Source organism: Mustela lutreola, chromosome 4, assembly GCF_030435805.1.
Source record: "Mustela lutreola isolate mMusLut2 chromosome 4, mMusLut2.pri, whole genome shotgun sequence".
NCBI lineage: Eukaryota > Metazoa > Chordata > Mammalia > Carnivora > Mustelidae > Mustela > Mustela lutreola.
The window spans coordinates 129,642,280-129,656,339 of NC_081293.1; the positions used below are offsets into that span (position 1 = coordinate 129,642,280).

General features: G+C 39.3%; 1 protein-coding gene across 5 annotated transcripts in view; it reads left to right on the forward strand.

Moving 5' to 3' along the window:
• Positions 1 to 14,060, forward strand: part of CDK14 (cyclin dependent kinase 14) — a 732,611-nt gene that overhangs the window by 586,835 nt on the left and 131,716 nt on the right. For all 5 annotated transcript variants that reach the window (XM_059171073.1, XM_059171070.1, XM_059171071.1 and 2 more), the window contains one exon: positions 1,994 to 2,042. In XM_059171073.1, the coding sequence (XP_059027056.1) occupies positions 1,994 to 2,042 (49 nt within the window). The remainder of the gene's footprint in view (positions 1 to 1,993; positions 2,043 to 14,060) is intronic.

Sequence of the window (14,060 nt, forward strand, 5' to 3'; positions counted from 1 at the left end):
TGTCTTAATAATTTTCAATGTACAGATTTTTTTATCTCCTTGGTTAAATTTATTCCTAGGCATTTCATTATTTTTGATGCTTTATAAATGGAATTTTTGCTTTATTTCTTTTTCACATAATTCAGTGTTAACATAGAGAAACACAACTGACTTTTATATATATTGATTTTGTATTCTGCAGCTGGGCTGAATTTGGCACTATAGTATTTTGGTGGAGATATTCTGTATATAAAATTATGTTGTCTGCAAACAGAGACAGTTTTACCTCTTCCTTTCCAATTCAGATGCCTTTTATTTATTTTTTTTTCTTTCTTCCTTTTTTTTTTCTTTTCTTGATTGCTCAGGCTCAGACTTTTAGTAGCATGGTGTTGAATAAGAATGCTGAGAGAGTCACGTCGCCTAGGTGGCTCAGTGGGTTAAGGCCTCTGCCTTCGGCTCAGGTCATGATCTCAAGGTCCTGGGATTGAGCCCCCAGGTCCCATCAGGCTGTCTGCTCAGCAGGGAGCCTGCTTCCCTTCCTCGCTGCCTGCCTTTCTGCCTACTTGTGATCTCTGTCTGTCAAATGAATAAATAAAATCTTAAAAAAAAAAAAAGAATGCTGAGAATGGACACCCTTGTCTTATGTTAGATGTTAGAGAAAAAGCCCTCTGCCTTTCATAATTGAGTATGGTATTAGCTGTGGGCTTGTCATGTATATGCTTTTCTGCATTGTGTACATTCCTTCTATACCCAGTTTTTAAGGGTTTTTATCATGAATGGATGCTAAATTTTGTCAAATGCTTTTTCTGCATCTATTAAGATAATCATGTGATTTTTGTTTTTTAGTCTATTAATATGGTGTATCACATTTATTGATTTGCATGTGTTAAACTACCCTTGCATTCCAAGGATGCATATATAAAGAAACATCATTTTTTCATTGCTGGAAAATGAAAAGTAATCTATCAGCATCTATTAAAATGTAAAATGTGCGTACCATTTACCAAGCAGTTCAACATGGAAAAATCTGTCCAATAGAAACAACGGCATTAGTATACAGAGATAGATGTGCAAGGATATTTATTGAAGCATTGTTTTTAAGGGAAAAGAACTGGGAATGATCTCAGTTGTCATCAGTAGGAAATAGTCTAAATAACTATGATACTTGTAGTCTATGGAATATTATACAGTCTTAAAACAATTGTTAAATCTGTTTTCTTGCTTTGAAGGACTGCTGTATACTAAAAAGATTCCAGACTGTTTATTGTGCAATCCGTCTTTAAAAATTAATATAGTATCTACACATGTATATATGGATGGGTTTGTATTGTAAACATAAAGAAATATGTGGAAAGAGACATACCCTAGACATTAACAATTGCTGTGTCTTCAGGAGTCAAAAATAGAGAGCAGGAGAGGAGATTATTAACATCTGTGCTGCTTTATTGTTTAACTTGGTAAAACCAACATCTTAATTTTTAAAATATAGTAAAGATGACTTAATGAAAAACATAAAGGTACATTAGAGGAGATTAGTAATTTGGCTTTGAGCCAAACCAAGTAAATGTAAGAAAGAAAATGTAAATACTAAATAGTGTAAGAAAGGAGAACCACCATTACTGTATTGGATCAGAGATATCTTCATAGTGAAGGCAGCAGTTCTTCACCAATGTGTCAATGTTCTTCAGTAGATGTACAATTTGGAGGTTTGGAATTTGTGTTTCTTTTTTCTACCTGATTAAAACTTAGTTATTCTAAGAAATAATTATTAGGAAACCGGATTCTGAAATAAATCACCGTAACAAAAGAAAACAATGCTTCCGTTTTTAAAATGTTACGATCTTCCTGTTTTATTCTTTGTAACTGCCTGATCTAAAGGTGAGTGTACCATGGCCAGCATAACCATAGCTAAGTCAAACACTGTCTTTTTTAAAAATTGAGTTTTTTTTTTAACATACTTGTAATGTATACACTTGAAACAAAGGTTGCTTATCATTTTTCTTTTTTATTTCAGAACGCTTTACCCTGTACAGCTCTAAAAACCTTAGGCAAGCATGGAATAAGTAAGTCTTTATACAGTTTGTGCTTGTTCTTGCTCTCTTTTTCTTTTCTCGCTCAGTTTCTCTCTCAATTCTTCAAATTCTCCAAATAAGCTTGTCTTGACATTTTTCATTTGCTCATCCAAGTATCCATGCATCCATTCATTTAACCATTAAATAGTCGGTAAGCCCTAACTGGGCACCAGCCTCCATGTTCACCTTAAGCCGATGCTGTTATATATGAGTTTGGGTTCTTAGAGCAACGTGGCATTGCTTGAGAATTCTAAATCCTAAAATTCATTATGCTTAATCTTCTCATAACTGAATTCCAAGAAATGTTTTCACAATAACAAAATAGCATCTAAGTACAGTGTTATGACTGATTCTAATCTAAATAATGCCAGTGACAAACTTGGAGCTAGATAAAATTGATCTTTCAGATTTTTTCAGTTTATCTGTTGTTCTCCTAAGCCTTGTTGGAAAGCGAAGTATGTGTATCACTTGAAATATATGTGATCTATTTATTTAATTTCTGTTCCCTCATCTGATCTCATTGAAATAATTTTATTTATTGGTTTCAAAATTTGATGAAATCTGAAGTTCTGGGTTTCTCAAGTTATTCAGAGATCTTTTATTGCAAGCCAACGTGTTAATAAATCATTGAAAGTTGGAAAGCAGAGTGATTGAGTCACTCTCATTAGTTGTGGAGATCATATTTCAAGCATGATGCTGGGAAAAAGGTAACCGGGACTGGTTTGATTTAAAAAAAATTAATTTGTCATAACAGAATTTTGTCTGTGGGGAATTTGGTATTATTGCCTCAGTTTTTACTGTTACAACATGTTTCATTTTAGACACCATCAATTATAAAAATAAAAAAAGAAGGAAAAAAACCTTTTTATAATAAAAATGTTGTCAGTAGATCCAGTAGACAACTTATTGTGAGGAACTCATGAAGTGAGTACTTTAAACTCTGAAGTGGTTTGTTTGGAAGATTTGGCAATTTATTTTGATTAAATTCATTCTTAGAAGAGCACTGGGATAACTATTTTCGTCTAACACAAGGCTTTGCATTTGGCCATTTGAAGAATCAGTTCTTAATGTATGGAGTCTCCTCTGGGAGGCATGCCCTCTGTTGGGAACATTCTGTGCCTGTTCCTTCACTCTTGTTCCCTTCACCTTTCCCTTCACCTTTCCCCTTCACCTTTCCCCTTTCACTGGTCATCCGTCTAACAATTTAATTAAATGCTTTCATACACCAGGTACCACATATAGTATACAGTTCCTACCTTAATTAAATGACCAAACACATTCTCTCATGATTGCTCAAGAAGGTTTGTCCAAGCAGGTAACCATCTTAGGAGACAGTTCTTTATAAAGCAGTTGAATTTCTAACCCTACCTTTGAAGTCACAGGAACATCTGGAAGATCTACACAGAGCATTTGTGGAGAACAGCCATTTCCTTCCTTCAGAGGGGCCGAGCTAGAGTGACCTCTAAATTGCCCAGAAAAATAAATGGCAGTCCTTACCCACTTAGAGTAGTCAACAAAAAAAATGGGAGATGGGTGTGTGTAGATGATGGTGAATGATATTTCTTCCTCTGTCCTCTTATGGGTATGACCCCACTTTGTGTACACCTGGCCCACTCCAGCCATTCATATCTGTAGCTTGTATTCAGTACCATCCACCACTGCAAGCTCTCAAGCACGCAGGCCCCAGTGAATGAATGGCCTTTCTCATCCAGCCATTCCACCGTGACCGGTGGGATGCCTCAGGGAAATGCGGTTGCCTCCTGTCTTTCTAAAAGAAAAGCAAAATTGGAATAGTACTCAAGTGTTGCTTGAATTCTGACTTGCTTGCTTCTGATAAGCTTGCTTCCTTCTGACCAACCTAAGACCCCATGCTTACTTTGCTCTGAGAGATATTGATCATGTTACAACAAGAGTAGTTAATTTCATTGATGAAAATCAGGATGTACAGTCGTCTGGTATTGATGTTTTAGAAATTTTAAAAACTGTGCATTATGCACAATGTTCAGATTTTTTAAAAAAGATGCTAAGTGTCAGTAAATATGCTTTGACTTTAGAGGGCAAATAAGAATTCTTCAGAATATGATTCTTTGCAAAATAATAACATAGTTTTTTTCCTTAAGATAGATCTTCAGGGATATTTATTACTTGCATTTTCTATGAACATAGGATTTATAATTTTTCTACCAAAATCAAGGTCTAAAATACTAAAGGAAATCTTACATTTTCATGTAAAGTATTCTTTTTTTTTTTTTTTATTTGATAGACAGACAGAGATCACAAGTAGACAGAGAGGCAGGCAGAGAGAGAGGGGGAAGCAGGCTCCCCGCTGAGCAGAGAGCCCGATGTGGGGCTCGATCCCAGGACCCTGAGATCATGACCCGAGCCGAAGGCAGAGGCTTAAACCACTGAGCCACCCAGGCGCCCCCATGTAAAGTATTCTTAATGAACTGGTAGAACTGTGGTTAATGTCTTTCTTTTAATCCATAACATCACATGTGCTTTAAAATAAAATTAGAATTAGGAACTCCTGGGATTGAGTTCCACATCAGGCTCCTTGCTCAGCGGAAAGCCTGCTTCTCCCCTTGCTTGTGTGCTCTCTCTCTCTCTGACAAAAAAATAAATAAAATCTTTAAAAAAAAAAAAAATTAGAGTTAATTCAAAAGCATCTAACAAACTGGGCCTTACCCTTAGATTGCTTTTAAAGCATTTTAGCAAAAATATTAAAAGTTGAACTTGAGGTAAGATTTTTAAATTATAAACATAACCTGTTCAGAACCATGCTACTTTTTAAGCTCCCATAAGTCTTATTTTTTGTTGCCTTAAGGATTTATCTCAGAAAACACAGAGTAATAAAAAATCACTTAAAATATTTTTAAAATACTACTTTCTGGCACCAGTGTTATATACTGAATCCTTAGAGCCAAGCCATAGCTTCTAATCCATTAAAACCCAATGAAATTTAGAGAAAACCGAGAATTCAGAGACCCTAATTATATTATTGATCCCTCCTCCAAATGGACTTGTGACTTTGCAGCCACCGACATTTCAACATCTGTCACTTTGGAGGGAGGTCAAGGTTCAGAAGAACTGCATTTAAGGACTATTAAGCAAGTGCTGGTTTTCCTCCATCACTTCTAACTAATTTGCTTGTCTACAAGCACAATTGTGAAACTGGAGCAGTTGGTAAATTCTCTTGTACAGCAGTAATAGGTTCAAAATAAAGTGAACTAATTTATAAGAACTAATTTGAATTCAGTTTAGATGGGTTAATATAAGATGGGTAGGTTAATAAAAAGTAAGTCACTGTTCCAAATTAAGTAGGGATATCTTTTAAGAATATGTATTAACTCAGCTGTTAAAGCTAGGTGATGTATTAACCTACCTAAAAGAGCCAGAATTTCTTGAGCAGTGAATCCTCAAGTCTCTTTGAACAGCTGTAACAAGTGACCCAGTTTATGGGGGGGGACCAAGTCTGCCCTAGGTAACACCAATACAATTCCCTCCTGACTTCATTTATACCAGTAACCATGGGCATAATTTTATCCTTTGAAGGATTTTTTAGTATTCTAGGGGAACAAAGCAGTGATGGGAGAAAAATATCAAAAGATCTTACAGATATCTAAACTCAAAAGGATAATATAAAGAAGAAGTCTTAATTATAGGATTGAGAATAATAAATAACTATTAATAAAGAAAAGAAAGCCCTTTTATTCCCTCATGTGGACATGCATGATTTGTGTGGGCTCTTCCTGCTTAAAGGAGATTTTGGATTAAAGGGAGACACATCTTAATTTTATAAATACATGTACTGTTTTCTCACTGCCTTCAAAAACATTCCATTTTATTTCACTGGAGTTATAAAGACTCTCCCTATTTTTCTTCCAAATCTCTCTATTTATAGTTGTCTGACATGGGCATATATATGCAATCAACCAAGAATTTCAGCCACTTAAAAGATCTTTTATTATTTTGGCTGGAGAAGCAAGCCTTAGTATACGCTCTCCAGCATTGGTTAGGGTAGGATTCCAGGAACACATTTGCTTGTTTTGGAACTTTTTAACAGCTGAACAATTTGGGGTGGGGGTAGGGTTGAAAGGAGCAAAAAGAGAACCAAGGATAAACCACAAAGCCACAGAGGACAGATTTGGAAAACCCAACTCGTGGCAGATAAAGCAGTACATGTCCACAGACTTGACTAGGTGGAGGCCAGCCTTGCCCTGCTTTCTCCATCCACGTGCTCTGCTTCAGCTTATAATCCTTCCAGTTCGGTAAGTCCCACCGAATTTCTCCTAAGAATTGAAAGCATCGCTTCTTTAAAATGTGTAGTAAGTACAGAGACATTGCCATGAAACTCCTTCAATGGAAATGCAAGAATAGAGAAGATGACATTAACCTGCATGTATTTGAATGTACCAGCAGTCACAAACCCAAATTCAGAAGATTTAAGTTTTCTAACTTCGCATTCTTGCACTTTCCTTGAAAGGGTTCTTGAATTCCATGCTCAATTTTCAGAACGCATTTTAGAGATGACCTGCTTGGTTGTTGGGGTACATGTCCATAAAACGTAATGTATTTAAAATAATTTTTAAAGAAATAATAACACACTTCACTCTATATTTATGCTGCCAAGTCCTTATTTTTCTTGTTGTCCTATCTGATTGCATTCCGTTAAGATTTAAATCATTGCCTCCTCAGGAAACCAGAAGGTCCTTTCTACTCTGCTTTATTGTTCCAAGTCGATCTAAAATTTTCCTAAGATAATAATAATACACTGCAAAGAAAGGACTATCCCTTTCTATACTAGTTTAGAGAAGTGAAAGGAACGTAAGAACAGCTGTTGGCACTAGGAGGCGCAGTTGAGCCAAAGTTTTAACTCCTCTTCCACTTCGACTTTTTTTTTCATTGTTGATCATTTTTGTTATAATTCTATTTACTTCAAAGTAACAGTTTTAATTTATTTAGTGCCTGGAGATTTCTTCTTGCAGTATTTTCAAAGAAATTACTCTGTACATCATCAATGCACTTTTTTAGGCTTGGGTTTATTGGGGTGACACGCTGTAAAGCAGACATTTTGAAATTCCTTTCTCTTCACTCCAAGATGAGCTGAAGCTGCAGTCCTCTGCTGCTTGGCTTGCAGATGTGAGCTCAGCATCAGGACGCTACCCGGCATGCAATTCTTTATGACAGCCTTGGAAACAGATGGATGGATGCTCAGATCCGAGCGGGTCTCTGTCCCGATCTCGTAGTGTTGTTGGGAGGCCCCAAAGTTGCAGTTCAGAGAAATTGCTGTGGATGTTCCTCTTCACAGGAGTGAATCACTGGTTCAGGTCCTGAAAGCATCATGTAGGTGTGGTGTTTACTCTCTCTTAAGCCCCTTGCTCCCTATCAGGGAGTAGTTCTAGAAAATTCAAGACTGGATTTTTTAGAGGGGAAAGAGGAGGTCCAGGCTCTGGTGGGAGCCTCAAGGAAGAGGAATCAAGGGCTGTCCAAAGATACGGGTTGGGCATCCACCAGGAGGACACGGAGAAAGCTAACCAAGGGAAGGTTGGCAAGTTTGCCGGAGGCTCTGACCTGGCTACTAATAGTAGCGGTGGTGTAAATATGATACCAGATGAAACATACCTTGTCAGAGGCCTCATGTACCCTCCTTTCCCCACAGTCAGAGCTGTGATGGGGTAGCCGTGGTAATTAACACTTGGGCAGCATTTGACAATGTAGAATTTGCTTTCTTGTATGTTACCACATCTCATGTGTTTTTTTAAAACAGTCTTGGGAAGTAGGATACATACCATCACCTCTATTTTATAACTTTAAAAAAAAAAAAAACACGCTCAGTGAGGTCAAATGATCAATGCTGTTGAAAATTGCAGCTCAGAATGTACGCTGCCAAAATGAGTCTTAGGAGAGAAATATCAATTTTAAAACCCCGATATTCAATTGAATAGGTATCTGATTTTCTGTTCTCACTACAGCCTTTGTTGGGGAGATCTCTTCTGGGAAGTGATGTCATTTATTCCCAGTCTAGGTTTCTTAGCAGCAGGAGAGCTGTGGTGAAGTAGAAACCTGACTTCTGTCCTGAGGAAAGGGTTTGCAGCAGGCCGACCACACACATCAGCTCAGGCCTCCCCTGTGCAGCTGCTGGATGAGGTACCGTTGGGATAAAGGCCAGTTTGCAACAGTCGAAGTGCTAGAGGTGACAGGCCTCCTGGCCACCCATCCAGACCCTGCTGGTGAGCTCTGTACCCTATCCCACACAGCTCCCTCTGCCCCCAGGAAATTACCCTCTGTCATTCTGTGCCATTGTGGGGTTTCTTGTCCGTATTTTTCTTGTAGTAGCAAAGAATTCGCTATTATTAATAACCCCTGGTGATGGCCAAGGGCAAACCCTGTGCTGGGTTTGTTATCTGTTGAGCACAGGGTTTTTTTTTTGTTTGTTTGTTTCCCTTCTGATAGACAGAAAATATCCATCTTCTCTCTAACTAATTGGCAGTACGTGCCAGGCTTGGGAGCTGGCAACAGCCATTGTTTTTCATCCTTTCAGATGATGTGTTGGATTCCTCACCCCAAAGTACATGCTTATGGTGCAGCTAATACCTTCCTTCTGCCGTCCAGCTCATTAAGGAATAAAATCCAGCCATGCTTCTGAAGTGGCACCAAGCTTCCTGCAGCAACTGTGGAAGCCGTGCGACTGAGAGAACTAGGCTTTCTTGCACTGTTTCCCACAACAGATTCTAGAAGGGTACATGAGCTAAAGAAGTTCTTCTGCCTCTCCAAAATATAAAACAGGGTGTTTGTGTTCTGTGGCTGCCCTGACAAATCACCGCAGATGTATTGGTGAAACACCACTGTGGTATTGTCACGGAGTTCTTGGAGCTGGAGCCTCGGTGGTCCCAGGTGGTTTCTTTGCTCTGGGACTCCCAAGGCAGAAATCAAGTATCAGCAGGGCGGGGGCCTTATCTGGAGGCTCTGATGGAAATCTCTTTCCAGGCTCATTCAGGCGGTGGGTCAGCAGAATTCAGTCCCATGTAGTCCCTGGCCAAGCCTCCTTTTTTTTAACCACTTGTCATCAGGGAGTCCCAACCAGCAAAGGCCACCTCTTTCCTCATCACGCAGCCCCCTCCCCTGTCCAGCCAGCATCAGTGAAGGTAGCTTTTCTCACTGCCTCATAGCTCTCTCACTTCTCCTCCTGCCCTATGCCTTCTGCCTCCAGTAGGAGAAAGTTCTCTGCTTCCAAAGGCTTATCTGCATAATCCAGGTTAATCTCTCAGTTTTAAGGTCTGCAACATTAATTATATCTGCAGTGTCCCTTTTGCCATGGAAGGCAACACATTCACAAGCTTCAGGGATTAGTAAGTGGACATCCTGGGGGCCCATTCTGCTTTCCATAAGTGGGTACTGGGGTTTCCTACTCAGTGATGAGGCATGCGTGGGGTAAGGCAGAGCAGAGGGGGCCATCCGTGTCCTTGCCAGTTCAGACACATCTGGTTCATCTGATCTCTGACCCATCTGGTGACAGCACAGGCCTCTGACTCCGGCAGTTCCATGTTACCTAGTTCCCACTGGTTCCTCAAATTTATGTGTAAGGAAGAAACAGTCCGCTACCCCTACACTTAGAGGGGTAAAAACGGATTGTTCTCCAGAAAGTTCATAGCCTCTGAGATAACAAAAACTCTGACCAAGGTTTCCTTCTCCTCTAGACCAGTGCTGTCTAATAGAACCTTCTTCATTGATGAATATCTTTTCCATCTGCACTGCCTAGTACAACAGCCACTAGCCTCCTATGACTGTTGAGTACCTGACATTCAGCTAACGTGACTTAGGAACTGAATTTTAAAGTTTATTTAAACTTAATTAATTTAAGAGTTAATTTAAATGGGAATAGCCATACATTGCTACCATACTGGGCAGCACAGCTGAAGGGGAACATGTAAACTCTTCACTTATCTTAAGTGCCACCCAGCGTGGTAGAGGTATGGATATCTGATGCTGTGAAAACTCCGTGCATTTGAGCTCTTGGCATTTTGTGCTCCAGTGTCCAGAGATCTTCCTTATATTTTTGCTTCTCACCCCTGTCTTCTATTTGTAAACACTGAGAAGAAAATAGCTCTGGAGGGCCCAATAAGTGTAATAAATCTTCAGAGGAACTCGTGGAAGTATCACAGAAGAGCATGCAGACATCCCTTCCCCTCCGCCTCCCCTCGAGAAGCCATGCTGTTCCCTCCTGAGGGGCGCTGCCTGTTGCAAGCGCCTCTGTTCCTTTCTCCTGTTCGTGTTCTCTCTCTCTCTTTTCTGTTGGGAACTGCTAGGGGTTAGACACACAGCTCTCTCCCCTTTTTGAACTCCCTCAAGAATTCACCTCTCTGCTGTTGTTCCCGGCTCCCCTTGATCTACCCTAACTCTACTCAGAAAATATCATAAAGGCTCAGCTTCCTCTTCGCCACATATGAGATGCTATTGAGAGGGCTCCATTTTTCTAAGTAAGCCTCCCATGGACCCCTGTGGGTACATATGTTAATTATTCAGTTTCAGAACTTGAAAATTACCAGTTTTTAGAAAGTGAAACATAAACAGAAATGCAGTTTTTACTGCTCTTTATTTATTAGGGAAAAAACTGGATATGAACAAAAACTCAACATTTTTTTTAATCATTTTCTTTTAAGAAAATATTTATGAACTTAGTGAACTTTCAGCCTCAAAATTGAGATGAACATAAGAAGTCACTGGAGAAAGACATGATTTTAACAATGTCATCTTCTATCACCCACTCCACACTTTGGTTGATTGTCCTGAATATTAGGATTGGACAAGGGTCTCCCTTATCTTATGGGGAGACTTTGTATAAAACTGAGTGGAACTTCCACCCATTGTGAAGATACAGCTCTTAGACTGTTTATGTTGATATGTACACCCGGTATCTGCTGTGTAGACGGTAGTCCTGTTGACCTTGTAAGAATACATAGCCAATAGATACAGTTGATGTGAACCAAGAAGGAAGGCTGCAAAAGCTCATTTGGCACAAATGGCAAGAAAATGTCTGATGTCGGCATCATTCGGTATCATAGGGGCCAAGTTCCAATCCTAGATCAGCAACTCAATGGCAAGCTCCCTAATCAACCTGAACCCCAGCTTCTCGGTCTTTAAACTATTAGCAGGATTGTTGTGAAGACTGAATAAGGTATGGGTGTAAATGATGGGGCACTGTTGGCCAGCGTTAGCTTACCTCCCTCCTGTTTTTCAGCACAGCTTGTCCTACCCTGCCCTGCAGGGCATTTCATTCAGTTCCCAATAAGCAGCGGTCCTTAAACATGAATCCCAGTCCTATACGGGGTCCCCAGACATCTGGGCTACTACTTCTACCTTCCAAGGAGCACATGCTGAACTGCTTGGTCACCAGATCATTTTTTAAAATACTTCTGTGTAGAAATAAGATTCCCTCATTCCCAGCAGTTCCTTCCTAAGAGTGATATGTCAACAAATAGCATTGTACATAATTAATGTAAAACTGTGATTTACCCTAAGTCTTGAAACACATCTACCAGACAGTTTTCCTAATTAGATCGAAAGAAACCCATAGACACTTATCAAGTTCAAAGCATCTATGAGACCTTTCCTGTCGTGCACTTCATACATGAACTGATGGGTAAGACTAACCCAGCTGTGCTAGGACCGAATGTCCACTTGATCCAGGGGTTTCAGTGGTGAGACCAAAAGGAGTTACTCTTGCTGTTTGGGGACTTCTCAATGGCACAAGTGAATGACTTATCACTAGAAAAACCATGAAGGCTGAAAGCGTGGCCTTAAGTTGCTACCTATCACGGGGAACAAAGGTATCTTGGCATTTTTCTTTGAGACATTGAGCCACATCTATACCCTAAAGCACTAATCACATGTTACCTTGTTATAGTCATCGTGGGAGTGACTTTAACAATAGATTTCATTATGTCTTTAACAACAAAGTTATGTTAAAGCGCCATAAGCAGACATGCATACAACCCCCAAATCAGTTATTGTTTTACCTAAAAGAGCATGTTTAGATAATTCAGACATTTTGGAGAATCTAGTGGTGATTTATAATTGAAGTCTCATGTGTGTGGATGTCCTTACTCAGACTGTCAACGACGTACAAGTGAATAGAAATGTGCACAAAGGGATCAATATTCTGCCCCTTGTTGCATTGTTACATAGCGTATCTTGTGTATCTCTATGTGAGTTATTTGCTAGGCCTCAGCTGTATATAATCCCTCAAGACTTGATATACAAACATAATGCCAAATAGAGAACTTCCCTTAAATTATTTAAATCGCCCCATAAGTGATTTCCCACTCTTCCTGCAATGGAAAACATTTGATCATAAATTCAATTAAATCAGTCATCATCTTTGTGATGTTTGTCCAGCTAAATCCTTTAGTGACTAAACCAATAAACATACCAGCTGTGTGTGTGTGAGAGAGAGAGAGACAGAGAGAGAGAGAGAAAGGGAAAGAGAGAGAGAGTGTTTGTGTGTGTATTTATGGCACGACTATGGGGAAAAAAACGATTTGAAGTCAAGATGAAGGGTAGTTCTCATTTCTTAGGCCAGAATTTGTCCACTTCATTGCAGCCAAGGTTTAAAAGATTAAACTCTTAGCAGGGATAAAATCATGTGTATTCCTTCATTGGCTTTTACCTCCCAACTCAGCCTAGTCTTAATATATGGAGTTTTAGATCAAAACTGGTATACTTTGGAGATGTAGTGAAAGCTGTCAAACCACATCACCCATTTTTCTTCCTCTTTCCTCCACATCCTCCCCTCCCTCATTAAAACAAAGGGAAAATGATTGTCAACATACTTTTAAGCTTCTCCAGGAAAATGCCATGATAGGACTATAGTACTATTTACGAGTTCTCGTATTTATGTCAGGTGATGAGGTAGGGTTTATTAAAGGTTTATAAGTGTTGATTGTTTCTCAGTTTGACCCTAAAGCCTTTCAGACCACAGATAGAACTAACTGCTTCCCCTCATTTTCGTCATACCTTTGCTACCTTTGGATATAACTGAACCCTTATTCATGCAGATCTTTAAGTATGTGTATATCCATGTGGCCTGTAGAGGGCAGCGTGTTCTGAGAAAAAAGAAAAGTGAGATAAGCAACTGATTTTTTTTTCCCCCCTTAAGCAAAACAAGTAAGGTATCTCCAGTAGAGAAATCAGAGCTTCCCCATGCTTTGATCGGCTGCCGCTTTAGGTATCTGCTTAGGTGGAGAATGTTTTCATTGGCTCAGCTACCTTACAGGCTGCTTGATTAAGGATTACACCAGATTCTATACCTTTGCCTCTGAGTAGAACGAGACACATCATTTTATTTATAAACATAAATCACAAATGTGATTTCTCATTTCTTGTCATCCTTGACTGAAGCTTAGAATTGGAATTGAATTATACTAACTGTTGTAATTTTATTTAGCGGTCAAGTTAGGCTTTACTCCATTCCGGAATTCTGCTACCTCCCATCTTTACTTTGAGGCTGTGACCCCTGAAAGAATTCTGATGTCTCTTCTTTTCCCCAAGGAAGTGAAAAAGATTTCCACGGGGACATCCTCCATCTCGTGACTTCAGGCCCTGTAAAGGCCAGCATGTTTTGTGGGTGATCACTGAGCCGGCTATCTTCTCCATAGCTGTATTCACTGATGTTCGCAACCCAATCTCTGTTTCTCATCTAAAGAACCAAATCCTAGTGTTTAAACTACACAATTATTTTTTTTTTAATTTTAGACATTTCTGGAAGCTGCAGCAGATCTTGAAAGGACAGAGCAACACTGTGCAGTAGATCTTTATGCATCGATGGAAATGTTCTATATCTGTGCTGTCCAGGATGGTAGCTACTGGCCACATGTGGCTCTTCATTAACTGAAAATGTGGTTAGTGCAGTTGAGGCACTAGATTTTTTTGTCTTATTTAATTTTAATTAATTTTAATTTAAGTAGCCGCATGTGGTTGGTGACTACAAAATTGAATAGTGCAGAGTAGAGT